This window comes from Electrophorus electricus, chromosome 24, assembly GCF_041902795.1.
Source record: "Electrophorus electricus isolate QZ-2024a chromosome 24, ASM4190279v1, whole genome shotgun sequence".
NCBI lineage: Eukaryota > Metazoa > Chordata > Actinopteri > Gymnotiformes > Gymnotidae > Electrophorus > Electrophorus electricus.
The window spans coordinates 7,416,439-7,444,078 of record NC_137520.1 but is presented as its reverse complement, the minus strand read 5'-3'; the positions used below and the strand labels follow the sequence as shown (position 1 = coordinate 7,444,078).

Sequence of the window (27,640 nt, the reverse complement as noted above, 5' to 3'; positions counted from 1 at the left end):
TTGTCGAGAGCACTGACAATCTGCTGTTACCTTCGAGATGAAAGCTGTCACTGCATGGAGAAGACATTTTCAGATAGTTTGGTGTTTGATTTCGCTTTGTTTTAGATATGTACATGTAGTCCCTTGGTTAAAAACAGAATGAAGAGCATTGTTTTCCTTAAACAAACAAGAGGCATAATGATGTTGAAGACAGTTTAATAAAAGGCTCATGCCTTTCAAAGCAAAAGTGGTAAATTAATAAATAGAGTTAAAAAATAAAAGATGAAAAATCATTTTCTATAACTGACAAAAAGGTGAAGGTAGCTAACGCATAGGTCTGCACATGTAAGTAACAGGTTTATTACATGCCACTTAGTAAACTTAACTGTCACACATGAAAAACAACACACCCCCCCCCCCCCCCCAACATTCTTCACACTGGCTATACTGCATGATGGACAAAAATGGACATCATGATTTTCTGCAATTTCAGGAACTAATTTTGTTGCGTCCCTCACATTACAAACACTAGTCAATCAATAAAAACCCGAGAGCAAGTCAAGACAGAATATCATACAAGCTCCAGTTCAGAAGTATTACAAACAAGTACTACAATCAAGACAGAACATGTATTATGTACTAAACACCTCATTCCTAACTGAGCATATTGTATGTTTATCAAACAACATCCCACAGAATTTTATTGCAATTCACCTAAGATGACAAATGATTTTCACATTTGTGAAGTCTTACTGAGCTCTCCCGAACAACCTGAGCAAAATGAAGCTACATAAAACTTCAGAGAAAGGGGAAAAAAAACTCCACATATTTCTAATAACACAGAAATTTACCACCATGTTTTCATTGCTCTTCTTAAACAACTACTAACACTTTTTTTTCCTAGATTTCTGCTCAGTCATCCATGAAATGCTCTATACACAAAGCACAAGAGCTTTGTCATGACTGGGAGCTTCTGCGTTAAGCTCAAACACAGGACCATCTCGAACCTCCTCGCTGTAACCTTAGCCCAGCCGCAGATTAGCCTAGCGCACGCCATTTCTCTCAGTCTCAACCAGGCGCTTCCTCTGTGTGCCTGCTGGTCCGCAGGTCGCCCCCTGCTGGCTGTGCTTACGTCCTGCGGCGCTTGGCTCCCCCAGGGCTGGACGGGTTGCCGGAGCTCGGCGTCTTGTCTGTAGTGCGGTTCCTCTTCCTCTTCTCACCTGCGGCCTCCTTCTGCCCGCTCCCTGGCTCACCCGAGGCCCCCCTCTCCCTCTCGCGCTCCTTCTCTTTGTCTCGCCCGCTGCCCAAGCGATCGGTCATCTTCACTGAGGAATTGCTGCCTGACGCGAGAGAGAGGGGGACAGAGGGAGGTGGGGGCGTGGGGGGGGCCAAAGGAGGACATTTTGCACAAGTTTAAGAAAGGTGAAATAAAAGTAGACTTCACTTGTACTCCATCCAAACTGTTTGAATTCAGGAAAAAAAAAAGTTTAAATCTCACACTTTTACTGCTGCCATTAATCTGGAGCTCTGGATCAAGTACGCTTTTGGCAGAGGATCCTTTACATCTCATTTTACAAATAAACAAAATTTCCAATCTTGTAAACAGGAAAGAACGTCACAATAACCATCCCACAATACTAAACAAAAGGACCACCAAAAATCTCATGGACTAGTCTTTCCCAGGAGTGCATGATGGGCAGGAAAATGCCTCACAGCTTTGATTTAGTTCTCAACTTTCATGATGAAACCAACTGTGTTACAGATAAACTGGGCCAGAATTCGGGCTACACGTCAGTGTCCCACATAACTATTACATAAACATTATGAAGTGTTAGGATGTACTATTAATGCAATGGTATTGCCCTTTCTCTGGATTGTAAATGACAATTGGTTTAGCAATTTATTAGACCTCTTTTCTTAAGTTTTACAACGGAGGCAGCTGCATGCTGTATTTAAAAATTCTGAGTTGTCTAATGGCCACTAAAAGGTTGACCGTGATTTAACTGCCACTACTTTTTGTCATTGTGAATGCAGGAGTGAGTGAGTGAGTGAGTGTGTTGAGCATCAGTTACAGCTATTTTGAGGTTTGCAAAACCTTCCAGTCTGGATAATTGAAAACAAACAAACAAAAAAACTAAATAAGATCAAGGTTCAAACCATGTTGTAAAAAAGCTCAGGACAAAATCAGAGAAATGCCTCCTTCACTCTTACCATCAGAGAGCTCACTTAAAATCAACTGACTACCTAAACATCAACAAATATTTGTAAAAAATATACATCAATGACACATACAATAATTTATGGGGTAATAATCTGCTTTTGGTGCAACAATCTTTTTGTTAAAAGCTGATGCAAGCAGATGCACATGCAAACGGCACATAGCAGGCAAGGCTAGGGCTAAATGTTGGTGTCTTTGGAGGGAGAAGAATTCCATGAAAGGTTGGAACTAAAGACATGGTCTCCTTCTGTGGCTTAGTCCCGTGGAAGTTGGCAGCTTTATTAAAAAAAAAAAACCCCAAACAAACAAAAAACAAAACAAAATGTGTATATGATGCTTTGTTGAGAAATGTAAATTATTTAGAAACTAAAACATCTGCACCTGTTCAATTTGCTGCATTGTTGTCAAATGTAGCTCTGAAATGTCAATTACTGGCAACAGGCTAAAAAATGGCTTGCCTGTGTATGCCACTAATTTCCCATTAATTGTTCTTACCAACGTTTTTTTTTAATGTTTGAAGACACGTTTGACAACAAAAACAGGTTCGCAACCTGAAAACACTTAAGTGTTGACTCAGCAAAACTGACAACATCGGCGGCATAACAGTTGAAGTTTTAACCAGAATATAGACGCAGTCTTGGGCCAATTTGCTCCCACCACAAAAACTACGTAAAGAACCAGACATACAACCCACGGTTATGTTCCTACTCCTTCCCTGTCAAGCATCTCACTTTCTTGCCAAAACAACACACTCACAAAAGCTAGAGAAACTTTCTTTGAACCTCCTGAATTCTACTACCCCACACAACCATTCCCTTGACAGGTCATGCTCCTCTCCACGCGGAGAGAGTGGGACGAGATAAGGTAGAATGGCCACACATAAGGAAGAGTAAGAGAAAGAGCGGGTGGGGGGTGGGGGGCAGGAACAGACGCACATGCTCAGAGGCGGTGTACTGAGGCCTCTGGTACTGAGCCGCATTGTACCGAGTACGCTTTTCTTCTGTCCATACCTTGCAAACTCCCGGCCAGCCATACTGGGACCCAGACCTTTGAAAACGAGACACAAATCGCCAGGGTGAGCCACGGCGAGTGAGACGCCAAAACGGGAGAACGTTCCAGAAAGGAACAAAACAAAAAATAAAATAAAAGATGAAATGACGCAGGCGTAAGAAGACGCGTTAGAAAAGGCGAAAATGAGAGAGAGCAAACGAGAGAGGCAAGAGAGAACACAGAGGGAAGGAAAGAGTGGGAACCTTCTTCATGGGTGGCAGGAAGGCACCTGTCTTCTTTGATCTCTTCCTTTAGGTCCTCCTCTGATCCAACTTTCCCTGTGTGCAGTAGGACAGCGCAGACATTCAGACAAAGCGGACGTGCACCCTCTGACAATACAGCTCATACATAAGGGTCAACGCAGCTCACCTTCTTTGACATCCTGTATTATGTCCTCGGGCAGAACAAAGCTCTTTTCGGAGTTGGGGAAGGGCAGTATTTCAGACTCGTGCTGCAGTACCCAGGGATTGGCAAGAGATTAGCTATGGGGTTTATTGTTCTTTTCTTACCACAATTCTTCCATTACATTCTCAGCCAAACAGCCCACTCACCAGTGCCTGCATGTCGTACATCGTCGCGAGGTGATCCCAGATGACTTTCGAAGACACCTGCCTGCCGATGTTTTGGCTAAATTTATCACGAATACAAATCATATGGAAATGACGGTTGACCCCTGCAATGACAAAAAGCATTTAGGCCCCTCACAGCTAAAGTAAGTTCAGTTAACACAACACTGGCAGATGCATAGAGATGTGGTTTTGCCACATCAGGGAAGTGAAATGAGGCAACAATGCAACTTGTAAACAGAGATTTAAAAATCAGTTCTCAGTACTTTGCTTGTCCCAGATTTATTACACAGTATAAAGATGGGTGGGTAGTACCATTCACCAAACTGAGAATTTCCTGTTTTGAACTGCTATAATTATGGACCGCTGGCTGTCATTCAGTTATTTCATGCAGAGCAAGAACCCAGCTCGAAGGAGTATGGTGGAGTACAGTGCAGTACGATACAGCAAAAGCTGAACTGATTACGACTGATTAACATGCACATGATTTCTAAATCAGACAGCATCAGGGGTGATGTTGCAATAGCTACTCAATGTGCAAGCTTGGTGCACTTTACGCTTGTGAATTATAAAGGCCTGCATCCACTCTTAAGGTCATTTTTGTCACAGAAAGCTTCACAGTGACCTGCAGATGGTCACATGAATGGAAATCACCTTATTCTTTAAAAGACTCATACAGGATGAAATAAGTCAAGGGGGATGCTGCCAACCTGACCAGATCCCCAGCAACTCCGAGTAAAAGACCCATCACGAGATAGAAGAGATTTGACTAGAGAGGGGAAAATTTCACTGTGTGAAAACCGAATTACACCAGACATCTGGACAACAGCAAAAAAACAAACAAACAAAAAACAACTAAACACACTCCTCTAGAAGCATGGTGTTGCAGATTGTGATTTGGACGGGGCAATGAACATTGGGTGAGGAAAGAAATTGTGCCTAGTAACATGTAGCTGTTGTCTGGAGCCACAGTGGCTAAAATCAATTATCAGGGCTGAAGATTCTGAAAACGAGCTTTTCGCATGATGTAAAAGTAAAAAGTGAGAATGCTTAAAATCTGTTGACCTCAAGGTGAACTCCGAACAGCCCGAGGTCAAGACTTTGCTAATGACAGCATCAGTGCCGTCCAGAATGGTTTAGAAGAAAATAAATAGCGTTATGCACCCGTATTTATGAGACCATTTGTCCTCTCAGCGAAGGAGACATATCGCACCGTCCCGAACAAAACAGATGTAATATGAAGTATCGCAAATAAAGTTACTTTGGGTGATTTTCATTTCCGTGTGCACTTTTGGGCTCCTATAATACACTTGAATAAAGAAGGTTAACTGCAATATTACAATTATGAAAAACATACAAATGACTATAAAAATGCGTTTAAAAAATGAATTTAAAAAGCCAGTAAAACCAGAAACGTGACGCAAGGTACGCATGCGCAGTAACCCTCGATAGCTGGCTAGATAGCTACGAATAAATCGACATATTTTAGCTGGCTATGTCGAAATAACGATACCTAGCTGGCGATCTTGCTGTCTAATACACAAGCGTTTGTAATAACTGCTACTTTCTTCCCCTGGCCCTTACAGTGCGAGGTTAACTGTATGGCCATAATCAGCCTCTGACTGTCCTGGCTAGGTTAGCTAGTTAGCTAAGCTAGCAACACGAATAAACTAGTCCCATCAATTATTTAGCTTCCTTCATCACTTGGTACCTACGGATAGCTGCATTCTGATATAGGTATGTCTGTTTCATTAATAAAACAACCTTCCAAAATTTGACAGATTCGGCTGAATTTGCAAAATAGAAGAATAAAGGGTTTTTCCGCCCTCCGTTCACTCTACGCCGGGGATTGAAGGCCTAGTTAACGTACAATAGGCAGTTGCGGTTACGTAAAACCGAGAAATCCATCTTACCGACGGGTTTATGGCCTAGCATAGCATGAAAGAGACAGACTTCCACCTCCTGACTCCACACGACTGACTCATCAGCAGCACAAATTCCTGAATCCGCTTGTTTTTCATCGGCTGGGACCGCTTCGGCTTCCCCCATGTTTGCGCTCTGTAGCCTACTAATGAATGAACGCCGAAAGTCCGCCCACAAGCGCTTCTAAGCATGTGCAAATCGCATTTAACCGTTAGAGCTGTACTAATTTCTGCAATATAGCTTTGTAAACTATAAAGTCGCACTAAAGGACCGATCTAACACAAACCTTATATTTCCCCATATGATTTTACAAATCAGATACTGCTAATTAGTGATTTGCTCCATTCAAGATTGGAAACCCCTGATTGTGACAAGCATGCAGGAAAGAGTTAAAAAGGTTGCTTAGGGCTGAGTTTTTCTCACTTAAATAATGTGAAGCTGCTATATATTGGAGGGAAACAATACATCTGCATACATAAAAGATTACAGGTCACATAATTACAGATTATTGCAACACAGGTTGTATTCACGTTTAGAAAGTTAAGGTGGTGAAAAAAAATTACAGTGGTCCAAAATATCTGACATAGACCCATGTTGCACTACAAAACTGTGTAATTATGTCTGATGTATATAGCAAAAAAGCATAAAAAATCAAGGCAAATGTTGATACTGACTTGGATGATCTGTGAGGTCTTTCCATTAAAACAATGTTGAGTCTGTTAAAGATTAAAGGGGGACATTGCTTATATCAGAGATTAAAAGACATTAGAAATATCTGACAAAGATTGAGGGAATAATTTAAGTTTCTGCATCAAATCAAGAGGCACCTTAAATGGGTTTTAAATCCAAGGATCACCTCATAACCTCCAACCACTCTTTCCTAATGTTATTACAACCTAGCAGTAATGTAAAATTGCTCAGTGTATTCGGTAGTCCACAGAAAGAAAGAATAAAAATAGATTTTATTACTTTTCAAATTTCAATACTTTCACCTGTAAAAACAGAAAACGTCATTGAAATACTCACAAAGGCTTTTTGTAACACCTCAGTGCTGATGATGAGTCACCAACTTGATTTAACAGTGAACAAGTGTAAATAGTCCCAGAATGCAGCAAAATCCTTTAGCTTTAAATGCATAATTGGTACACCAGTACTATAATATGATTCCAGGTTTACATCCGTAAATTAAAAAGAAAACTTTGGCCTTTTGAGTGATCAACTCCCTAAATGTGACAATCAAGCCACGCCATGAATGATATCGCTGACTGTAAGGTCTTGCTGCTTGTCTTCCAATAGCCTGTGCATTTGGGCACATTGCAGCTCCTCAGACAGGCTCTCAGTGAAGGAGCCCTTGGAGAAGATCACCCACTCGCCACCAACGTGTATCCCATGTGCCCGGCAGAGCTGAGCGGTTAGGGAACTCTCCAGGGAGAGGATGTCTGCTAGCTTTTGGATGGGGAAACGGCAGTTTCGGCTGCTGTGTCCATGGCTGTAGAGCAGCAGCAGGTCTCTCCTGCAGGGCAGGAGATGCCGGTGGAGGGCACACCCCTGCAGGAAGTCCAGCCTGCGGGCCAAGCGTAGGAGACGGACAGGATTGCGCTCCACGTAGGCTCTCCCGATGGCCAGGGCCAGCCGGACAGGCGGAGAGAGGCGCACGCTTCCAGGCAACTCCAGGACATGCTGAACAGCTTGCGCCGAACCTGGAAACCCGCACAAATGTACAGAAGGCAAAATTAGGGAAGGATCATCAGCAAACGGAAGGTCCCTCATAGAAGAGAAGCACAATAGTGTGAGTCACCAAACAAGCCTATCATTAGAAAACCAAAGCATACTAACATTTCCACTGGCACAAAGTATAAGATGCACTCACCCAGGTTGTAAAGTAGGCTGAGGGCCTGGAACTCCTCCTGGTGCTGGTGCTGACCCTCACGGTAGCATTCTAGAAGCCAGCTCAGACACTCCTGTAGGTGTGTGTCGTTGATGCACGAGTCGAAGAGCCGCAGAGGCTGGCCGCACAACCGGTACGATGCAAAGAGCAAGAAGCGCACGGTCCTCTCCAGCACCGCTACGCACTCCGGGCCAGATATGCGCTGGATGATCATGTCCTGACGCACACTTCGCAAGCGGTCAAACACAAAGCTGTAGACCTGCACAACATCCGGAGACAGAATGCCACAGCACATACCACTGATGGGTATGAACAGACAGACCAGCGGTAATGCAAAGAGATATGGTTTATATTGTATAATAAGTTAATACGGTTTCATCTTGTACGGTCATGACCAGGCACCTTTGTTTTAGTCTGACTTTGACCCATAAAACAGCTTATTCTACATACTACATTTAGGTCATTGGCCCACAGACCAAAATCAAACTAGATTGTCTGATTGTCTAGATTATCGGTTCTTGCATCATGCCGTTGTGACACATCTACATGCACTTGCTAACCTCAGTCCAAGGGTGAAGTGTGGAGGAGGCAGCTATGTCATCCACCAGATAATACACAGTCTTTAACAGAATGTCCGGGGGCCGTAGGTCGGTGGCTCTCGTGGAGTCTTTACCGGCCGCTGGGCGTGAGTATTCTTTAACTGTGCAGGAGACATCTGCGCGGGGCAGACGGTCGTGCTCCGTGCCGGTCAGCACCTCAAAGCGGTGCAGCCGGTTCTGTAGCTCCCGCTGCCGAAGCTCGTAAGCGGGGCACATGGTCATGCAGGTGCCGCGAGGAACCGACACGCTGCTCTTCGCTTCGCCCTCGCATCGTTGCTTCTGTCTCCTTCCTCCACCCCTCGTGCAGTGAGACCTGCTGTGCATGGACAGGTTAAAAAAAAAAACATGTAATGTAAATTGCGTCAGATAACGTTGTGGTGGCGCTTTTTTTTAGGAGATCAAAAGGTCAAACTCACGGAAAACATTTTGCGTGAATTTCTCTGCTCATCACTGATTTAGGCGATACGCTACGTTGTTACTTTATAATCGTCGTATCTGAGATATTTACAGTCATTAGATCGTAGTCGGAAGAAAGCAAAGAAACGCAGACAGCTACTTAGATAGATAGCAGTGGTTTTTTTTCGCACCGATAAAACAAATAGCGGTAGCTAGAAATAGCTAGCAATGTGTCAATTCCATAGGCTAGCTGCCGGCCAGTCAGTCCTTGGTGTTATACACTAGTTATAGCCGTGTTTAAAAAAAAATAAGATAAAAATTAATTATTTGACGTGATATGTGGAGTTTGACAAGCATTCACACAACTTGTATCTGTCGGATAAGAACCAAATCAAAATAAACAAGTACTCACGATTCAAAGTGAAACGTCACTTCCCTTGAGTGTGTGTGAGCTTTTTTGGTGTAATACGTCATATCCGATAACTAATTGGCTAGGGCGGGTTCGCACCAGTGACCAGGCGCACACGAGGCATGGCAACGTGGAACATGATCCATACAGTAACTTAGAAAGACTTAAAAATGAGAGCCGGTATATTGTTTTGGTGACATTTCATTAATGTGTTTATTCAGCACTTTAAATCATCAAATTGTATTATCCATGAGAAAAATGTAATATTCTAGATATTAGTGTTTTTCTAACATTTTAATGCAGTTTTACTTATTTAAGATTAAATAATACTTAGTAAATACTAAAATTAATTAGATTTAAATGTCTTTAAATGTTTGTGATTTCAGCAATGACATTTGGAATTGTCTAGTCAAGTTCAGCGTAAAAAATAGCTTATATTAACAATCAGAAGAAGGGGGGGGGGAAAAAATCAGTAATTATTAATGGCTGAAAATGCTGCAAAAAATGACAAGTGGACAGACGACAATATATTGCAGTAATTTCCAAAGCTTTAATATATTTTCCAAAAAAAAAAAAAAAAAAAAATCCTCATGAAACTGAGAAGAGACTCTGCGCTGTGCCAAGTCCAATTTCGTCTTCTTCCAAAGTCTGCTGCACCAGCACCATTTCACGGCTTACAAGTGAAGACAGCTCCAACAGATGCGAAGACGTACTAAAAAACATCATCAAAAAATGGAAACGCCTTAATGAAATTCAGAACCTTGTGAGAGACATCCGATTTTGAATTTCCCACAAATACGTACCTGAGCAGCTGCTGGTCAATCTCATGGGCTGTATTTTTCATCTCTCTAAGGCACTCTGCACTGCTTTCACTGTCTGTGAGAAGACCCTTGGTGTACTGCTCTAAGACAGTACGAGTCTGATTTAGACAGACCACGGCTTTGTCTGTGGAACATAAAGATACCATCATTAGCATGAGCTGGACAGACTGCGATGGAACAAAGTCACGGAAAAGTAACCAACAGATTTGATAATAGACATGTAACAGTATAGTATATGCATATATTAAACAAGGCTTGTTCCTGCGCACTGCTGCAACTGGCTGGGATGAAGACCATAGTTTGTTTTTGCAAATTTCTGTCCACAGAAAGAGAACTCTGTCACTAACCCAGAAATTTGCTTCCATCCTCTTCAATGTGCAAATTTTTCACGGGTAACTCATGCCGCGTTGTGTCTATGGCTGTGGCAAATGCCTTGTACTCCCCTGTGAACTGCTTTGCAGTTTCAGCTAGAGGAGTTAGTGCTTCAATCTGAAGAGAGAAGACACACACACCCCCACCACCAAAAAACAAGAAATAAAACTAAATAGGCCATCATTAAGTATAAAAACATGTACATGACAAAGACTTGTGAAAATAAAACTCTGAAATCCTCAAGCGGAAACCTGCAGGTCAAGCAGATCGTCGAGCTGTTTTTGCTTTTCAAGGAGAAGGTACTTCCGCTTCTTGCTGGCGAGTGTTGTACGCAACTTGTCCTCCTCCTGCATCACTATAAGAAGATTCCTTTCTGCCTCTTCCTTCAGTTTCTGAGTGTTATGTTCAATCTTTATAAAGCATAAACACAGTTCAAGCACCCAACATGAAACCATGCCAAAGGCAAATCAAGGCAAGTTTAAAAAAATATATATAATATATATATATATATATATATATATACACATGACCTTTTATGTACAGAAGCATCTCAAAAGGTGCACAGGTGTAATTATACCAATCTGGCCATTTGTTTATTCTGCTCACTGGATTTGTACAAAGTTAATAAAGGCTTTGAAAGTAATTAATACTTTGATGACTCATTTCAGTTAGTGAAAGTGATTTAATGGTTGCACATGATTTATAGTGAAATATTGATTATACACAAAGCATCCCAATTTGCAGTTTCTGATCCATCAGCTGAAGACCTGACGTTCTTAGTTTCAGCTCCAACCTACCAGATTGTTATTAATATTAAAGTACCCCTAAAGACCTTGATCCACTAGATCTGGAACAAATGATTATCAAATACTAACTTAATGTTGAGGTAACCTCTTAACGATACTACTGCAAAACGTCTCGACTCTGGAATCTGTCAGTTATGATTACCATCTTGATTAGCCCCAGTTCTAACCTTAGCCGTGAGGAAGGCCAGCAAGAATGTATCCAAAACATTCCTTTTCTGAGTATTAGGGTCCACTGCACGTGGTGGTGGTGCTGCTGCGTTTTCTGGAAAATAATATTGCTTGTTTGAGCCACACTGGCCTAATGTAATCTGTTACTCCAATCCCAGTGTCATGCAGTTTTTCAGGATGTACCTTTAATAACAGAGACATCAAAGTCTGGGGGCATACAATGACCATCCAATGCCGTTGACTGCAAGATGCTGCTCCCAAAACCTGACGTTTCTAAAATGTTGTGTGCACCTGCCAACGGACGATTTTCAGTGTTGAAAGTTTATCCAATAAATAACCTGAGCATAAGCTTGTGATTGATTGACATAACTGAATTTGTACAACTATTTGTAACCCTAACAAATAACTCAAAAGATGTAAAAAAAAAAAAAAAAAAAAAAGAAACGTTCATGAAATATTTGTAACAGTATAAATAACAACAGGCAAGAAACCACCCCCCTCTCTATAAGCCTACAGAGAAGCACAAAGTTGCAGATAATGTACTGATCTGACTGACCCGATATTGTTCGTCGTGTTGAAGTGCCAACTCTGGGTTTGCAGCCACTACCCACTTTTGGTGAAGCAGGCTTAAGTGGCATGAGAACAGACTCGTTCTGCATGTTATTCTGAATGAAAACAGAGTTCAGCTGAGGTCCTAAAAATACTCATAAAAACGACCAGCACTGTGATATTCTGAGTGTTAGTACTGACTGAAAATGGTGAGGAAAGGGCAAGCAAATATACCATTCTGGTAAGAAAAAAGATCGTAAAAGCCTAAAGATCTTTTAGCTAACATTACCTTTGAGAGAGTCTTCCTTTCGGTCAGCATATACCGTGACTTGACAAATGTTCCAGATGCTGAAGAAAAACAAAAAGAGTACATAACATTGTCAATTTAACGACAAAACACTTACGCTAGCTATCTTAGCTATGCTAGTTATACAAATCGAGCAATGTTGAATGGGTTTACGTTTAGTCTTTCTTCTAGCTCCACTGTTGTTTCCACAGCTGGCATCGTTTCCAGACGTCGAACTGAAAAGGAAAAAGAGCCGAGTTTACAGAATTCACATCCAGGCAGGCAGCTACGTTAACCTGACAGCCGGACACCAGTATCCCGTTACAGACGGTGAGGACTCAAAGGCCAAGTATAGTTTACGTATTATTATGCTAAATGCAAAAAAAACCACAACAGCATCCACATCAGTAATACACCGGCGAGATTAAAGCGACTCTTACTTCTGCGAGTCTTCCGAAGTCGACTTCTGTTCTTTACGAAGTGTCGTTAGTTTTTTAGATGCCATCGTGAAGCCGCCGCCTTTCGCGGGTCCCTTCCGTCCAAACTTTCCTTCTTCGAAGCTTCTGTGGACGGAAGCCAACCCGAAGGCGCCTTACCGCCCTCTAATGTAGACGTGCTATAAGAGAAACAAGCGACTATTATGTCAACAAACAAGGGGTTGTAGTTTTATTAAGAAGATACATGTAAACAATGCACAATAAAAAGTACATGTGGTATAAAGTGAATAAAATATGGAATTCGTGGAAAAATAAGTAGTGGTTTCATAGGACGATTCGGGAAATTCCAGATTAACTACATTTGTGTGTAGTTATCTGAAATTGTTTTTTTTAGGTTAAACTTAAATTTAAGCATGTTTAAACTTAATTTAACGCTAATATCGTTTTCGTTTCGATTTTTATTTCGTGTTTCAATGTTTTTCCGTACATCATTTTTAATTATCTTATATATTATATATTTGTTGTTTAAAGATATGATTATTGCTGTTAATAAGTTGTTATTAAGTTCGAGAAGCAACGTGCAAAGAAAACATTAATCTGAATTTACACAATAACGGACGCACAGGAAGGGAAGAGCCGCTGATCCTCGATCATCCTGTTACTCATGCACGCCTGGAAGAGCTAGCCAGCTTAAATAATGGACTTGTCCATCATGTTTGTGTACTTCGCAAGTCGTGTAGCTAGATACGTGACTATGGATTATATTGTGCTGTGAGCTTCAAATCGGGTAAAATCTATATTTCATTTCTCAGCGCTCTCTTATTTAGCTGTAACATTAACTTTAAACAAAAAATATGTTGTTATTTCTGAAGTTCTGTCATCTAAATTAGCAAAATGCTTGCTGGCTAACTTAAGTGTTAGCAGGTGACTATTGCTTTGGACATTTGTAGATACACTCGCTCCTGGAGCTTCCCAGGTTGTCAATGAAAGTTTATTTTACTCTAACAGTCTTGTAACCGATGTTATTGTAAAGATAGCTGATTCAGCATATATGTTATTAGCGTTTGGCTAACCGCAGTAAACTGGCCAGCGCTAGATCGAATATTTTGGTCGATGTCCTATTTCTTCGACAGCCTTTCACCCAATAAAATAAAAATGTCTCGAAGGAACGAATCTTCCAGATAATGTGTAAGATGCATAGCTAAATGTTGAAACACTATCTTAAACAGAAAAAAAGAACTGGAAAATCCAACCGTCAGATGTACATTCAACAGATGGGCTGATCCTAGAGACATAAGTGTAGCCGGCTCCATTTAATCTAGCTGGCTAGCTAGCTAATGTTCCAGTGGTCGCCTAAAATTTGGAGTCGATAGTGGTTAATGGTAGCCAACTAAATTCTGTCTGAGTTCTAGGTGCCCGTTTCGTTTATTTAGACCCATTTTCACACACCTCTTCGTGAATTAAATATAATCGCGGGTCGGTTCTCCGGTTTCACAGGTCGGTGGGGTGTCACAGAAGGGTAGACCTTTGACTATTCCCATTGTTACTGGTGAGGTGAAAATAGTCCTTTAGACATTGAACACTGAAAGCTAAAACAAAAGTAACTTTTATTTCTCAGTGTTACGCCTGGAAGCGTGGAATGGCCTCCAAGCTACTGGACAGGCTTCGCCGCACGCTGTTCAGAGAAGGGGAGCTCGCCGCAGATGCAGACGTGCCGGACGACTTTCCGGAAAGCTCTGAACTTGAGGACGAGACGGACTACGTTTCCGCAAGACTTGGTGGAACACTCTGCTTTGAAGGGGATGTCCTGGACTCGGAAGATACAGGCGAGGCGTCTGGGCCCGACAGCGATTCAGACTGCTTTGGGGAGTCCTTAGATAATGCATGCAGCAGCACAGGTAGTACCCTTACACATACTTACTTTGAGTTTATTGTACTGCTTAAAAGCAGCAACAACTAATGGTTATGAACTTGTATAGAAATTATAGGTTTGTATGTGCTCAGTACTAATTTGTTATAAGCAATATGTTCAATGGAAGAAAGCAGTGCATTTTGGCTTGTAGTGATTCTGCAGTTATTGTATTTGCCATTTAAAAATATGACTTGCTTGTATTTGAATTCAATGTGGCTGTGTTTCTCCAGGCCACATGCCTGGAAACCTGAAACTGCTATGCATTCTTATTAGTCCAATATGTATGGTTATCCTAATGTATTAACCATTGTTTTGTTTAAAGGTCTTTCTAAGCTATAGTGCAAATTGAGGGTTCATGCTCTCAAGCCAACACAGTAGATAAACCGAGATCTTAAAGACAGAGATGTTTAAAAAAAACTGTTGCACTTCCTCTTTCTGCTTTTCAGAGATGTGAGAACTCTCGGTTCTCTTGGTGTGTCACAATTCCTTTAATTTTTGTGGGTGTGTTTTTGTTAGACATAAGCCCCACTGCGCCTTCCCTGAAGGGCTCAGACATGTTCACCAGGCAGCTGCAGGAGAGCTGGCGAAACCTGCACGCTCACTGCATTTCAGAGAAGCTCATTTTTGAAGTGACTGATGCGAGCGTTGTGCAAGAAGCCAACTCCAAATACGTGGTATGTGGGAACGTGCTTTAGTCATCCTTTTAACGATGCTTGGTTATGAGAGTGGTCAGTGTAATATCTAAGTAAAATGCAAAATGGTTTATGCCAGATAACCAAAAACCATAATTAGTGAAAACAAAATACACTGTGTGGTCATTGATGTCACAGCTTTCGTATGCTGTACAGTCTGGTCACATGTCATTCCCCCCCCCCGGAACAGCTTTACACTATTCACGTGATTCTGTCCGGCGCGTTCGACAAGACCCCGGCGGTCATCACACGCCGCTACACGGACTTCGAGCGGCTACACGGGTGTCTACGGCGCCGCTACACCGAGGTGATGGAGGGCGTGTTCTTCCCACGCAAGAAGCTGCGGCGGAACTTTGCGGCGGAGACCATCGGCAAGCGCAGCCGCGCCTTCGAGCAGTACCTGGGGCACCTCCACTCGCTGGCCGAGCTGCGCGCGGCGCCCGCCTTCCTCGAGTTCTTCTACCTGGGCGACCTGCGCGCCGGCCAGGTGCTGCTGCGTGTGGGCCGCCACCAGGAGGCGACGGGCTTGCTGCTCAACGCCCTGCGGCTCCAGGAGAGGCTGGGCTGCGCGCCGCCGCCTCCGGCACTCCGGCGGCCGGTGCAGAGGGCCCACTGGGTGTTTGCACTGGCAGCCCTGGCCTGTTGCCTCCAGGAGCTGGAGAGGCCGGCAGAGGCGCAGGAGCACTGCGAGAGTGCACTGCGCGAGTTGGCACCGGCGCGCGAGGCCCTTAGGCAGCAGCAGCAGCAGCCGCCCCGCCTCCACCCGCTGCTCGTACCACTGCTGCAGACCAATGTGCGGCTCTCGTGGAAGATTGCCAAGGACAAACGGCACTGGGAGGCCCTCCTGCAGGACATCCAGGAGCTGGGGGTGGACGTAGGTGGCCAGCCCAGCCTGAAGGAGTGGCTCATCAAAGAGACACTGGTGGAGAGCGAGGGAGAGGCCAAGTCGAAGAGCAAAGGAGAGGAGGTCACATAGTTCGGTCGCTGGGTATGGGTAATTGAGGACGTTGTGATGTTTTTTATGGCATTCTTATATCTAGTGTTGTGGAGGAACCTGTGGATTGAATACTAAACTTTTAGTTATGATGCTTAATTTGCAGAGAACAATCACACTGTAGAAAGCAATTACAGCTCATATTCACCAGCATTTTTTTTTAAGTATTTGTGTGTTGCACAAATTGAAAACATTTTAAATGACATTTAAATATCACTACACATACAACCAAGTTTGTTTTAGAAATTGTGCAGAGAATACTCTAAACCTTTCAAACACAGCCTTATAAGAGAACTATTTTGTATAATTGTTTTATTGTGTGCAAATTAGTACAAGAATTAAATTTTAAAATGTTACGTGTATAGTGTGTATGTTGATGAGAGTTACAGAAGTTTTATTTTTTTAACAGATTTCACAGGTTTTTTATGGATGTTCTTTTGTCCCTAAATATTAATTTCAAGTACAGTCTGTACTACATTACAAAAATGTTAGATTAAAAGATTTTTGCTGCTACATGTTTTATTTTCCATTTGGTATGAAACAAATTCTTAGTTTTTATTTATTATTTAGAGAAACTATGGAAATTGTGGTAGCTTACTCAAACTGCTGAAAATTGTATAAAGTTTTATTCCTCTTTTTCAGAATAACATTCTTGTGATGTACATCAAAACTTTGAAATATTGAAGAAACTCAGATAGTCTTCACTATACATTTAAGATTTTTTTTTAAGACCGCTTTTAATGCAACGTTAACTGCAGCTTCTCGTGTGTTTGGTTGGTTGTAACCGACAACCAGTGCATTCAAATGTCACATAAGGTTAGCAAACGCTTCACTTAGAAATATGACGTGCGCTACGCTGTCCTCACCAGAAAAGGTGTTGGGATTAAAAAGGAATGTTATCATTTCGCAAATCCATATTTCAATTGTGTGTGTGTGTGTTTGACTGCCTACACACACACGAATTCAGTTGTTTTTATTCCCATTTCAGCTATTTTCAAGCACTCATTTCTAGATTTTATGTAAAATGTGAAATATTAAAGTTTTTCTAAAGATGTTTTCTGATGGTGATTTGATTAGAAAAAAAATGCATCTTCATTTGTAATAGTTTTCTCTCTCTCTCTCTCACCTGGCACTGATAATGGACACCAATGTAGAAAAAACTTCTTTTCAAAAGGACTGAATCATTGACTGTACAGACAGCATTTCATGTTGCCACATGTTTAACAGTGCAGAGAAAGATCACTAGGCATTAGTTCTGATATCTAGTGATCTTTCACAGAGCGTTAAGAGTTCAGACAAAATGGAAACAACCACCACCCCTACAGGGAATGTTCCTATTAAAAATTACATTTAGAGTGAGACTGCTTAATAGCTTTTCGATTATGAAATGTACCAGTTAAGTATACTCTAATCCTCGACGTTTGGCATAGTAAAGCCGTGTTTAATCCGTGTTTGCTAAAGCAAGTGGCGTGTTTTTTAACACTTGGAAGAAAGAATAAAATACACAACTATGGTTTATATTTACATCCGAAGTCCAAATCGAAACAACTTTTCGGCTGTAAACAGGCTTGACAGATTCATGTGTAAAATTGCAACAACAACAAAAAAAGGTTTGACGAAGTCGTGCAACCTAATTTGACGGTAGAGAAAGACTGCTTTGCCCACCCAGCAGGCGATTTGGTAAACGTGTTTAACATATAAACCTTTAGAGAAGCTGGCGGAAGGACCCGGCAGACAATTCACTTTTAGTCTCTCTCCGCCCCTATAGTGCAGTGTGTTTGGAGCACTATCCTAACGAGCACAGTCCTGCGAAAACTTGTCAGGGACGAGATGAAGACTCAAGTCCTGTATCTATTTAGCTTTGTTCTGCTTAGTCTGATTAAATGGCCGAACCCAGCTGGCGCGACACCGGGACGCAACTCCACAGGTGAGCAGGCCTGCAACTGTAGGTTGTGGCCCAATCATGTTGTATTACTTAAAGTGTCTAAGTGCTATTGTGCTCTGCAAAATGCGAACCAGGACGTATTAGGTTTAGTTAAATGTGGCGAAATGGCATGGTACAGAGGGAGAAATGTTGGATGAGATACAATACATCCTACGGGGCGATTTAAAGCTTCCACTCGAGTCAAAGGTGTTTCGTGAAGGGGGTGGACAGACCATTGTGCAAGTTCAGCTACAAGCCCTGCCCGAAGCTAACACAGACTCTCTGTGATAGTGTTCAAGGTGGGCCACTGTCCGAGAAAGCTCACAGTGGTGCCGTCCAGTCGAGGATGCGTCTGCGATGATGACTGCGCAGGGGACCACAAATGCTGCGTCTTTGACTGCGGAGCCGTCTGCGTGCCTCCTGCTTTCTGTAGGACCACACCACCACTCGCTCTTTTCTCGCTTTACCCTCTTAGATTAGACTGACTTTAATTCTCCTGCAGATGCGTTTATCGGAAAAAGAGCGAACATCCAGTAATTAGCCCATGACGCACCAGCCACCCATTGCATAAACTTGTGTGTCCCGTCACAGCGAAGCCAGGCGTGTGTCCCCGTCGAAAGTGGGGTTCGGGGATGTGTGCAGAATATTGTGCCAATGACAGTGACTGTCCAAAAGATGAAAAATGCTGCCATAACGGGTGTGGCCATGAATGCATCGCCCCTTACACAGGTAAGACATTCTAAACCCTGACGGCATCTGACAACATTCGATTTGCTTTTTCGCACGGCTGAGGTGTGTTCTGCGTGAATCATTGAAATTGAGTTACATGTAGGCTACTTGCAGAACGGGGCGTGTCTTCTCTCAGGAAATATTACAACAATAGCATGGTTCACAAACACATTCAGGAGGGCAGCTTAACTGTTTTCTCTCCCTTCCAGTGAAGCCTGGTCGATGCTCCAAGGCCAAAGGGACCCCGATGTGTGCAGAGTATTGCTACCACGATGGCCAGTGTGCTGGGGAGCAGAAGTGCTGTCGGACAACATGTGGTCATGCCTGTAGTGAGCCCTGCTGAACGAGACAGGTAGCAGAAGGACTAGACTGTATATCATACAATATGCTTGAGTTACACACACACACACAGAGAGAGAGAGAGAGAGAGAGAGAGAGAGAGAGAGAGAGAGAGAGAAACAAACGTATCCTTTCAGTGGAATGTTGGTTTTTACTCCATTGGGACTTAAGATCGTTTGCAACTCTTGAATAAACCCCTCATTACCTTTTTTGGTAAATTCCAGTGCTTCCCCGAGCTATATTTCTTTTGGCAGCGCAGGAAAAAAAAGGAAAAGAAAAAAGGCTCAGCCGTAGAACCGCGCTGGAAGGCTCCATTAGGCCCGACTCGGCTGTCACCCGTGCCCGCCGTCTTTCGCGCTAACGGGTCTTGGAGGCTGGATTAGCGGAAACGTAAAATTCATCTCGTCTTCCACTTTTGAGGCGCAAATACGTGCGGCAAAACGTTTCGCGGTGCGCGAGCTTTCTGTGTCGAACGTCTCCGGGAGCTTGGCGAGCAGCGCGAGCAGAGGCTTGCCGACCGAACGGCGTAGCACGCGAAACGAAATACTGGGGGGGGAGGCCGTGGAGTTCAAGGTATCCCTTAATTATAGGAGCGGGCTGTCGTTACGTGGACGTAGAAGAAAAGCTAAAAAGATGTTTACTAGGTGCAAAACAGGGCTAGACTCCGTCCCTAAAATCTGAGGTATGCAGCCCGCACTGTTTGTGTAGGGATTAATTTTAAGACGTTAAGTTAGTACACAGTACAGTCCACGTACACAGCCAGCAAGAAAGTTATGCTTGTTTCAAGTGTTTTTTTGTTTTTGTTTTTTGTTTTACTAAGTACAAACCAAAAGTTCTTGGTAATTCATACATATCAAATCTTTACTTGACTGCCAGAAGAGGCAGCGCTGAATTAACTGTTCTCACTGTTGGAATAATTTATTGTACTGGGAAAGAACAAATACAGCCACTAAGACCGATGTTACAAATTAAAATTTCATCATGCACTCCTCTAGTGTTTAGAGAATAGAATGACTAATTGAATAGGTTTATAGCACTTTAGTTATCACCACAAAAGATTACCTTTGGGTTCTCAATACTTCAGACAACAGATCACAATTAAGGGCTCTAATTTAGCAACCAAAGAGAACCAGTTCACATCAACAAAAACATCAGTGCATTATCCTTAATGAAAAATATGTGGAATTTTTTGGAAATTCCATCTTTTCCATGTTCAGTGAACTAGCTGTATGGCAGAATGACTAATCCCTAAATCATGCCCACATGACATTAATCAAGAGGGTTTCATATTTCACTCTGCGTCCGTTACCTCTTCCAGATGCCGCGGGGACAGAACCTTAAGCACATTTTCACTTTGTTTTTAAAGGGTTATACTTAGTTATCCCTTATGCTTTAAATACAAGAAAAGCAGCTCATTTTTCACCAGTGTTAGCAAAGATTCAAACCCATAACCTTCAATTATTTCAGCCTGGTAACTAATTCAAGTGGTCTTTAGCCCAAACATTGATCACCAGTTCTCCTCTAATCCAAATGCATCTTCCAAGATTTAAGGTTCCTTACACCCACCCACCCACCCACCCACAGTCTCCATTCCATTGACGTTCACCTAGCTGCCTGAGGAGGCGCCGTGCCATGGGTCTGGCACTGGTCTGGTGTGCCCGTGGGCCACTGCTTCAGAGTAGGGGCACTCCCCTTAAGCGGCGGATGATGTTGGCCAGGCGTTTAGCCAGCGGTGCGCTCGGCTCGTCCACCTGGAAAGTGCGCGTCAGCAGGTTGTAGAAGGAGCCGTAGCCGACCGCCACCACAGTGCAGGTGAGGCAGATCACGTTGTAGGGCATGCTGAAGTCTGGCGTGGGCAAGTTGACGAGCAGAGGCTCCGTGTACACCCGCATGAAATAGCTCGACTCTTCTTTGGTGGGGAAACTGGGATTTGAAGGGGGTGGCGACGGCAGAGGAACAAAACCATAAATTCAGCATACGAGAAGCTTTTCAGCATCCACTCTACTGAGACACGGTCTGCATGACACGACTGGTTCTTGGCACCGTTCTTTTAATCATTACTGTATTGGTAATATTCCTAAACAAAATTCTGAACTACATCAAACAGCTCTTTGTCACTTAATTATGATTTAATGATTCAGGTCTTTTTTTCTTCCACAGAATATGAATATCTAAGCTTTCTTTTGGCCTGGTCTGTGTGGTTTGCAAGAAAGAGTTCACTGCAAGAGAGCACTCCACTAACATATTGGTTATGGACCTTCATTTAACTTTTGGATGTGATTTATGGACCTTATGAGGATAGATTTTCATGAGAATAGATATTGATAGAAGTCAATAGATGAAGTAAATTTGAAACACCTTTCATCTTACGTCTTGACTATCCAGTGACTATATTTGGGTATTCAGCCTTTCAAAATGAGCTAGGTACTCACAAGCTGCTGAACAGTGGTCGGTCCCGAGTGCTGTTGGTGTCCATGGCGACGATGCTTGGCACAAGAGCACTAATCACAGAGGATCTAAAATATAATTTAAGATCCAAAAAGATGATTCAGTAAGCTTGTCAGTGTGCTTTCAACTTTTAAAATTCCTGTACAGTTTACTAAGAATTAGCGGTTTTGTTATGCATGGTCTCCTCTTAGATTAAAATATTTTTCTGTTCATGTTTGATGGGAAATGATCATTTCTGTTCAATGTTGCCAATGTCAGCATTGTCTCTAGCTTTAGTGATTTATTTAGATGGCTTTAGTAACACTTTTCCAAAAATCTAGTGACTTTGGACAAATCCCCAGTCCTGCCCTTGCACGAGAGGCACATTTCTATCTGTGCTTCTCTTTGCTTTCTAAAATAAAAGGAAGGTGGTCAGAAACTATTGTCTTTTCCTTTTTAGCTGTTTAGATCCAATCACCCTATTCACGATCAACTCGCTCACAGGCGACCTTTGGCATTTTGCTATATTTTGATATAACAGACTCCTCAAACTACTGATTTTTTTTGCTTAATGTGAGGTAGTTCCGAATGAAACAGAGGAAAATGATGGACAGGTAAAATGATTTTAGATCAGCTGGCATTTGACTGGATCATGAAAAGCACACATTTCAAACAAACACGGAGTCAGACCTGGACGCTAGCCTGCACTCCATTGTGGAGTCCAATGAATCCATGTTTATATGCTGCATCATTACACACTGCTGGATGGTCAGTGTGGAATATTAGCCTGATATTATAAAGGTGAATAAGAAGGCAGAACATTGCTAAAGGGTTTCTACATACAATACACCTTTAGCCAATGGAACTGCCATATGCGTTGATAGCAGAGCGTAGGCGACTTCCATTCTGAAACAATTCCAGGAAAAATGTCTCGAACAGAAACTGGAATTCAGCAGTACTCCCCCTTCTTCAAAATGTAAAGATATGCGCTACCAAGGTGTTTTAGGTATAGGGAACGAAGGTATTGGTAGAAAACAACCAAACACACACCTCTTGCTCATATTCCTGCTAGCTGGTATTAACGCAAATTAGCTTGAAAAACATGCCATGATGTTGTTTGTTCATTTTTTGTTGCCTGCATTCCATCCATAATGCATGAGTTAACAAGTAAAAAAAATATATATATATAGATTTTCATATCAGGATGACCAAGTTTACATCATGTGTTACATTTTCTGAAAACTTGTCGTGCAGCTGCAAAGCAGAAATCAGTTTACACCAAGACTCATAGGAGTTTTTCCATTATGATTACTGAAGTGCATATAAATGCGTTAATCGGATTAACGACACAATCCGCTTTCTTGCTGTTATCCCACTAGGCATCATGCAAATACATTGCGATGATGTCACACACACATACTAATTAGCGCATGACATTATCTAGAGACATTTAGTGGCTTTTGGCACCGGCTTTAGATACTTTCCATTGAAAGTAATTGGCAACAGAAGTTCAGCCTGTAAATATGCTTTATATATATATATATATATATATATATATATATATATATATAAAAATAAAGCCTTGTTAGAAGAGACCTGTGGAACTGCACTGTACAAGAGTCAACAAGGCTGCACAAAAGCTGTTAACTTGTGCTTAATGCAACAGCAAGAACGAAGAAAAATCCTACCCAATGTAGAAGCCATGGTTAGGGTCCGGAGTGTATTCTGTCCATTTGAGCAGAGCTCTCTCAAACTGCACCGTCACTTCAGTGACAGAATGAGGTGGCAACTGTACCAGCATCTCCAGGAGATGGGGACGCAGACGGTCTTTAGAAGGCTGGTAGTGAATATAACCTTAGAACAGGAGCGAAGGGAAAATAAAGTGAAGCATAAAAAAAGAACACGTAATTCATCAGTGCTTGTGATGCATAGCAAACATGCTTTACATATGAAAAAAAATCTTGGTAAATGATTATGACCCATGTTGTGCTCATCATCATCAAAAACAGGAAGATTTCCCAAACCCCAGTGGAAGGGTGTTGCCACATTATGCAAGATGTGGTTGTTAAAATCGAAAGAAGTCATATTACCGAGTCAAGATGGAAAAATATCTGCTACAATATAGTGTCCTTCTGTTGCTGTGAGTCACGCTGTAAAGCATGAAATATTCGTTCAAAAGTGAGAGCTGTTGGGTCAGATTTGGCAGGAGTTTTTCGGAACATGTCAGACATCTCATAATTTAACAACCACTTAATTCAAACAACCCAGTATATGTGGGACACAAATTTACATATGAGAAAACATACTGGATGTGGAACATAGTTTCTTATCACACAGTTGCTTAAATTGCAATTTTTGAACACCCCGACTTAAAATGGTTTATCCCCATTACCGAACTTCATGCAGCCGGTTATACAGATTATAATCATAATTCTTTTTGTTAAAAATCACATTGTCATAAAATGGGATAAATATTAGAGAATCTTAAGCGAATAAAAGGGGAACACACTGACAAAACTTGACCAAAACTCAGCAATGAAACTAAATCAAATAACCTGAGCTTGTGAGTGGCTGGCCCACTGGACCAACAGCTTAGCATCGCAATGTCTCTGTGGAACAAAACGAGGTTGGAAGCAGTGGGACGTACTTGGCTTGTTCTCACGCGTCTTGCTGGTAACAGTCAGGGTATGGACGTACAGCCGCAGGTACCAGGGCAGTGAGTCCAGCAGCAGTACGGGGTAGGCCCGATATGGGTGGCTATTGTAGAGGCAGGTGTGGATCTCACCCTTCTGCAGTCCAAAGCCTGACACGTAGCGCTCGGCATGAAGCGGGGGACGCAGCATGTCGTCTGAACAGAGCATGGAGGAAACAGTGCGCTTAAACAACAGCAACAAAAAAACTTTTTTGCACAGAATCCAGTAAGTGATGTGACGACAGCTGTGTGATGCACTGTGAGAGCAGAAGTCATTTGTCCAGGTTTACCGCTTTCCCCTTTCCAGCGCAGTAGGAGATTGAGTGAGCGAAGCTGGCCAAATGTCTCTTTTTTGGTCAGATCATACACCGAATATGTTCGGCGGTCTCCCAGCACCACAGCCGTGCTGATGAGAGGGCTGGATGGGCTCAGGTCAAACAGCTCCCCCTGTTGCGCAGATTACACAACAGAATGAACACACAGCAAACTGTCTAGCTTCTCAGTGGCTTCTCAATGTTCTTTCTCCTTAAAAAGCCACCATACAGAGATTTACACTTTACCCCTGGGTTGTCTGTGACATCCACATAGATTTTGCTTGAAGATGCTAGAGGGCAGGCCTCGGTCAAGGTGCGAGAGAACATCTTGAACAGGGACCACTCTGTGAAAAAGGAAACACAGGAAACAGTAACATTGTAAAGGATCTTCTCTAATTGTCTGGCATAGGCCAGTCTTTTCCAGTTTTCCCCACTCTAACATATGCAGGCTAAACTCATTAAACCCATCAAGTTTGTTAATTGATATGCTGAGTTAGGCATCTAGGGAGTACTAAAATCTTCAGCGCATGGCTACTCAAGAACTAGCACTGGAAAAGACAGGGGTAGGCGTCTGTGATTAAGAAGAAACAGGAGAGGGGAAAATGGCTTTTTTTTTCCCCTTACCCTTTTTTCCTTGTCCAGACGTGTAGAGGTCAAACACCACATTCAGAGTCTGTCTTAGTTCCCATGCTGTGCTCGTACACTGCCAATCCTGAATAATGTAATGAAGCAATCAACCGTTTATGCTAATGATTATGTACGCTTGTTGTGAGACTCAATTACTCCCTTGAGACTCAATTACTCCCTTGGCACTTTTTTGTGCGTTTTCCTGGAGATTTAATAAAAGAGAGGAGAGTTACACATAAGATAAAGAAGCTGTCAGTGAAACATTGCACTGGATTCCTAAGGACAATTTAGGGTGTGTAGGTTTCTTTCCTCTCCGCTCTGCACTTTTCTGTAGAAGGAGCACTGGGACTTTACCTTACAAACGGGTCTGATGTGCACAGCCTGCGAATGGAAACTGCTGTGGAACAGCTTCTCTGACTTCATCAGCACGGCGAGACCAGCCTGCACAGAACCAGAAAGCTCAAGCTTGATTGGCATGCAAACAGCTTCAGCTGCACAGACCGCACCCATCAATGAGAACCAAAAGCAAAATGCTCAGTACCTTGGAGCCACAGGGAAGAAGCTTCTTCCAAGGGGTCAGATTCTCCGTACAGACGATTTCACGTGGCAGGGTAGCATAGCGTAGGAAACGATGATCGGTAGCTGCATGAATGAGAATACAAATTATCACTGTGAAACAAAGGGGCATGACAATATGGGAATAACTAGTTGAAATACTGGGCCGTACCATTTCCCAGTCCCAGGGGTTTAAAAGAGGCGCTAGGCTCCACTGTGTTGGTTGAGTCGATGAAATTAAGAGAAGCACAGAAGATGCCTGACAAAACATTAGTAAGCTCTTTCCAGTTCCCATCCACACTAGGGAACCAAACAGAACACAAGTAGTTATCACGTATTTCTTGGTGATATTAAAGCTCTAAGAATTTCTGCTACTAAATTCATTTCAAACTAAAGTATTAACAGTCCACTTTTGTAGGTATTGCTTTGACTTAAGAAATATATCAATACTCTAACTGATTGTTATATTCGCAGTTCAAACAGATGGTAGTGGAACTGTCAATGTTTCTGTAAACCTAACTGTTAAACTTCACACGGCCACGGTCCTGCTACTCACTCTGTGACGGTATGATGGAACCACACCCAGAGCTCGGCGCCGGGAGGTGAAGGGATGAAGGGCTGTCCCCACTGCATGGTCCGCCAGTAGCCCTGTGTAAAGGAGATGTGTAGCTCCCTTACGGAGAACTTAGACAGCACCTGGCCCAAAGACTTCGGGAAAAGCCGATAGTGCGACACTGCTAGGCGAAAATGATTGAGGAGAAATCACTATTTAGCTTAACAAAAGATGGTGTAGCTTGTTCACTGTGGTACACGTCAAATAAAAATATTTCATTTGAGGGGCTGCAACCACATCTTTCTGCCACATACTTTTAAATGTGTACCTTAAAGACGTATAAAGTCTTTGGAATGAAGACAATTAAACATGCACACCACGGCCTCATCTGCTACACGGCACAAAAAAGGAATTCATATAAATATGTAGACATACAGCGTGTTTTCATAAACAGCTAGACAAGCGGTTGCCCAATGAAGAGAATACAAATGTTCATAATTGTATACATCGTGGGACTAGACAACCTTTCTTTCCGTCGTGCAGGAAATCCGTGTCCCACTGTGTCCGAAACTGGAAACTTGCATAGATGTCCCCCGAATAAAGCGGACGTATCACCATCTCCTCCTGAAACTGGTCGTTCGGGGGCGGCGGTGTGAAGGCTTTGCGGTCTTCATTGCTCTCAGCCTCATCGGACTGCCGTAAATCACCGAGATCCGCGGCTTGTGGACTGCTCTCTTCAATTTTGGTGGCGCTAATTGATTCTGTGCGATCGTTTGACGTCTTAAGAACGTCACCTTTACAAGAAAAGACTAAACTACCAAGGACCAAAACAAATAACGGGTCCCATTTACGGCTGAGCGCTGCCATTTTCGGGGCGATTATTTTCCTTGGGACCTCACTTCCTTTTTGCGTAATCAAAATTGACCAATGAGAGAGAAACTATAGTTATCGGGTTTGCGGTCCTCATCACGGCGCAATTCTGCGCAGAGTAGGCGATACCCCCGGGCTTAAAACTCGACATATATAAAATTAGTATATAACAATCGCGCAATCAGCAACTTTTATAATAGGCTACAATAATCAACAAAAAAATGGCAAGATAATTAGTAAAATATTTCTTACAGTTTATAATTAGCATTATTTGTATGAAGATCATATTTTTGTTATATTTATTTCCTTTTAATTCTCTAGAAAGCAATATGATAATTAAAAGAAAAATAAATAGCCTGCTTAGTCAACAAAACTACCGCCTAAATAAAGGTGACGTTTATCCATGCTGCAATTAAATCTAGACGTTAATTTTATGGTTACGATGTATTACTGTACACAGACAAAACTGTATGCAAGTCTTTTTATCCACCCTGAACTGTAATACAAACCTCTGCCTGCGGTGTCACCCTACTAACGCTGGAATG

The 27,640-nt window shown here is 42.5% G+C and overlaps 6 protein-coding genes across 18 annotated transcripts; 2 read left to right on the top strand and 4 right to left on the bottom strand.

Moving 5' to 3' along the window:
• Positions 1-178: 178 nt before the first annotated feature.
• mrgbp (MRG/MORF4L binding protein) lies at positions 179-5,898 on the bottom strand. 7 transcript variants are annotated; one of them, XM_027024136.3, is made up of 6 exons: positions 5,727-5,897; positions 3,799-3,920; positions 3,617-3,698; positions 3,451-3,525; positions 3,133-3,244; positions 179-1,315 (listed from the first exon to the last, which is right to left on the bottom strand). In XM_027024136.3, the coding sequence occupies exons 1-6, from the start codon at positions 5,860-5,862 to the stop codon at positions 1,108-1,110; spliced, it is 735 nt and encodes a 244-aa protein (XP_026879937.1). In that variant the 5' UTR covers positions 5,863-5,897; the 3' UTR covers positions 179-1,107. The 7 variants fall into 7 exon arrangements, with proteins under 7 accessions (XP_026879937.1, XP_026879940.1, XP_026879938.1 ...); XM_027024139.3 differs by having other exon boundaries at positions 179-1,319; positions 3,208-3,244; XM_027024137.3 differs by having other exon boundaries at positions 3,208-3,244; positions 5,727-5,896.
• Positions 5,899-6,190: 292 nt separating this feature from the next.
• sac3d1 (SAC3 domain containing 1) lies at positions 6,191-9,024 on the bottom strand. Of its 3 annotated transcripts, XR_014119768.1 has the most exons (5): positions 8,640-9,024; positions 8,185-8,539; positions 7,607-7,883; positions 6,763-7,436; positions 6,191-6,452 (listed from the first exon to the last, which is right to left on the bottom strand). XR_014119768.1 is itself a non-coding variant. In XM_027024132.3 (4 exons), exons 1-4 carry the CDS (start codon positions 8,669-8,671, stop codon positions 6,973-6,975), a joined length of 1,128 nt encoding a protein of 375 aa, XP_026879933.2. In that variant the 5' UTR covers positions 8,672-9,024; the 3' UTR covers positions 6,678-6,972. The 3 variants fall into 3 exon arrangements, 2 of the variants coding, with proteins under 2 accessions (XP_026879933.2, XP_026879934.2); XM_027024132.3 differs by lacking the exon at positions 6,191-6,452 and having other exon boundaries at positions 6,678-7,436; XM_027024133.3 differs by lacking the exon at positions 6,191-6,452 and having other exon boundaries at positions 6,678-7,436; positions 8,185-8,536.
• Positions 9,025-9,261: 237 nt separating this feature from the next.
• Positions 9,262-19,043, bottom strand: haus8 (HAUS augmin like complex subunit 8). 2 transcript variants are annotated; one of them, XM_081706956.1, is made up of 11 exons: positions 18,909-19,043; positions 12,471-12,646; positions 12,205-12,266; positions 12,034-12,092; positions 11,752-11,860; positions 11,379-11,486; positions 11,195-11,289; positions 10,473-10,631; positions 10,197-10,338; positions 9,832-9,973; positions 9,262-9,740 (listed from the first exon to the last, which is right to left on the bottom strand). In XM_081706956.1, exons 2-11 carry the CDS (start codon positions 12,533-12,535, stop codon positions 9,617-9,619), a joined length of 1,065 nt encoding a protein of 354 aa, XP_081563082.1. In that variant the 5' UTR covers positions 12,536-12,646; positions 18,909-19,043; the 3' UTR covers positions 9,262-9,616. The 2 variants fall into 2 exon arrangements, with proteins under 2 accessions (XP_081563082.1, XP_081563081.1); XM_081706955.1 differs by lacking the exon at positions 18,909-19,043 and adding an exon at positions 13,917-14,053.
• Positions 13,111-17,117, top strand: snx21 (sorting nexin family member 21). The gene is made up of 4 exons (XM_035522669.2): positions 13,111-13,254; positions 14,086-14,365; positions 14,896-15,053; positions 15,262-17,117. Exons 2-4 carry the CDS (start codon positions 14,107-14,109, stop codon positions 16,045-16,047), a joined length of 1,203 nt encoding a protein of 400 aa, XP_035378562.1. The 5' UTR covers positions 13,111-13,254; positions 14,086-14,106; the 3' UTR covers positions 16,048-17,117.
• Positions 17,772-21,923, top strand: wfdc2 (WAP four-disulfide core domain 2). Of its 2 annotated transcripts, XM_027017910.3 has the most exons (5): positions 17,773-17,992; positions 18,281-18,418; positions 18,581-18,718; positions 18,928-19,070; positions 21,218-21,923. In XM_027017910.3, exons 1-4 carry the CDS (start codon positions 17,896-17,898, stop codon positions 19,059-19,061), a joined length of 507 nt encoding a protein of 168 aa, XP_026873711.1. In that variant the 5' UTR covers positions 17,773-17,895; the 3' UTR covers positions 19,062-19,070; positions 21,218-21,923. The 2 variants fall into 2 exon arrangements, with proteins under 2 accessions (XP_081563083.1, XP_026873711.1); XM_081706957.1 differs by lacking the exon at positions 21,218-21,923 and having other exon boundaries at positions 17,772-17,992; positions 18,928-19,275.
• On the bottom strand, positions 19,957-27,130 carry pigt (phosphatidylinositol glycan anchor biosynthesis, class T). Of its 3 annotated transcripts, none has more exons than XM_027017907.3 (12): positions 26,750-27,129; positions 26,229-26,409; positions 25,845-25,972; positions 25,659-25,759; positions 25,472-25,558; positions 25,115-25,202; positions 24,737-24,834; positions 24,467-24,623; positions 24,132-24,332; positions 23,173-23,338; positions 21,490-21,573; positions 19,957-20,980 (listed from the first exon to the last, which is right to left on the bottom strand). In XM_027017907.3, the coding sequence occupies exons 1-12, from the start codon at positions 27,090-27,092 to the stop codon at positions 20,731-20,733; spliced, it is 1,884 nt and encodes a 627-aa protein (XP_026873708.2). In that variant the 5' UTR covers positions 27,093-27,129; the 3' UTR covers positions 19,957-20,730. The 3 variants fall into 3 exon arrangements, with proteins under 3 accessions (XP_026873708.2, XP_026873709.2, XP_081563080.1); XM_027017908.3 differs by having other exon boundaries at positions 26,229-26,406; XM_081706954.1 differs by lacking the exon at positions 19,957-20,980 and having other exon boundaries at positions 21,436-21,573; positions 26,750-27,130.
• Between the last annotated feature and the right edge of the window lie 510 nt (positions 27,131-27,640).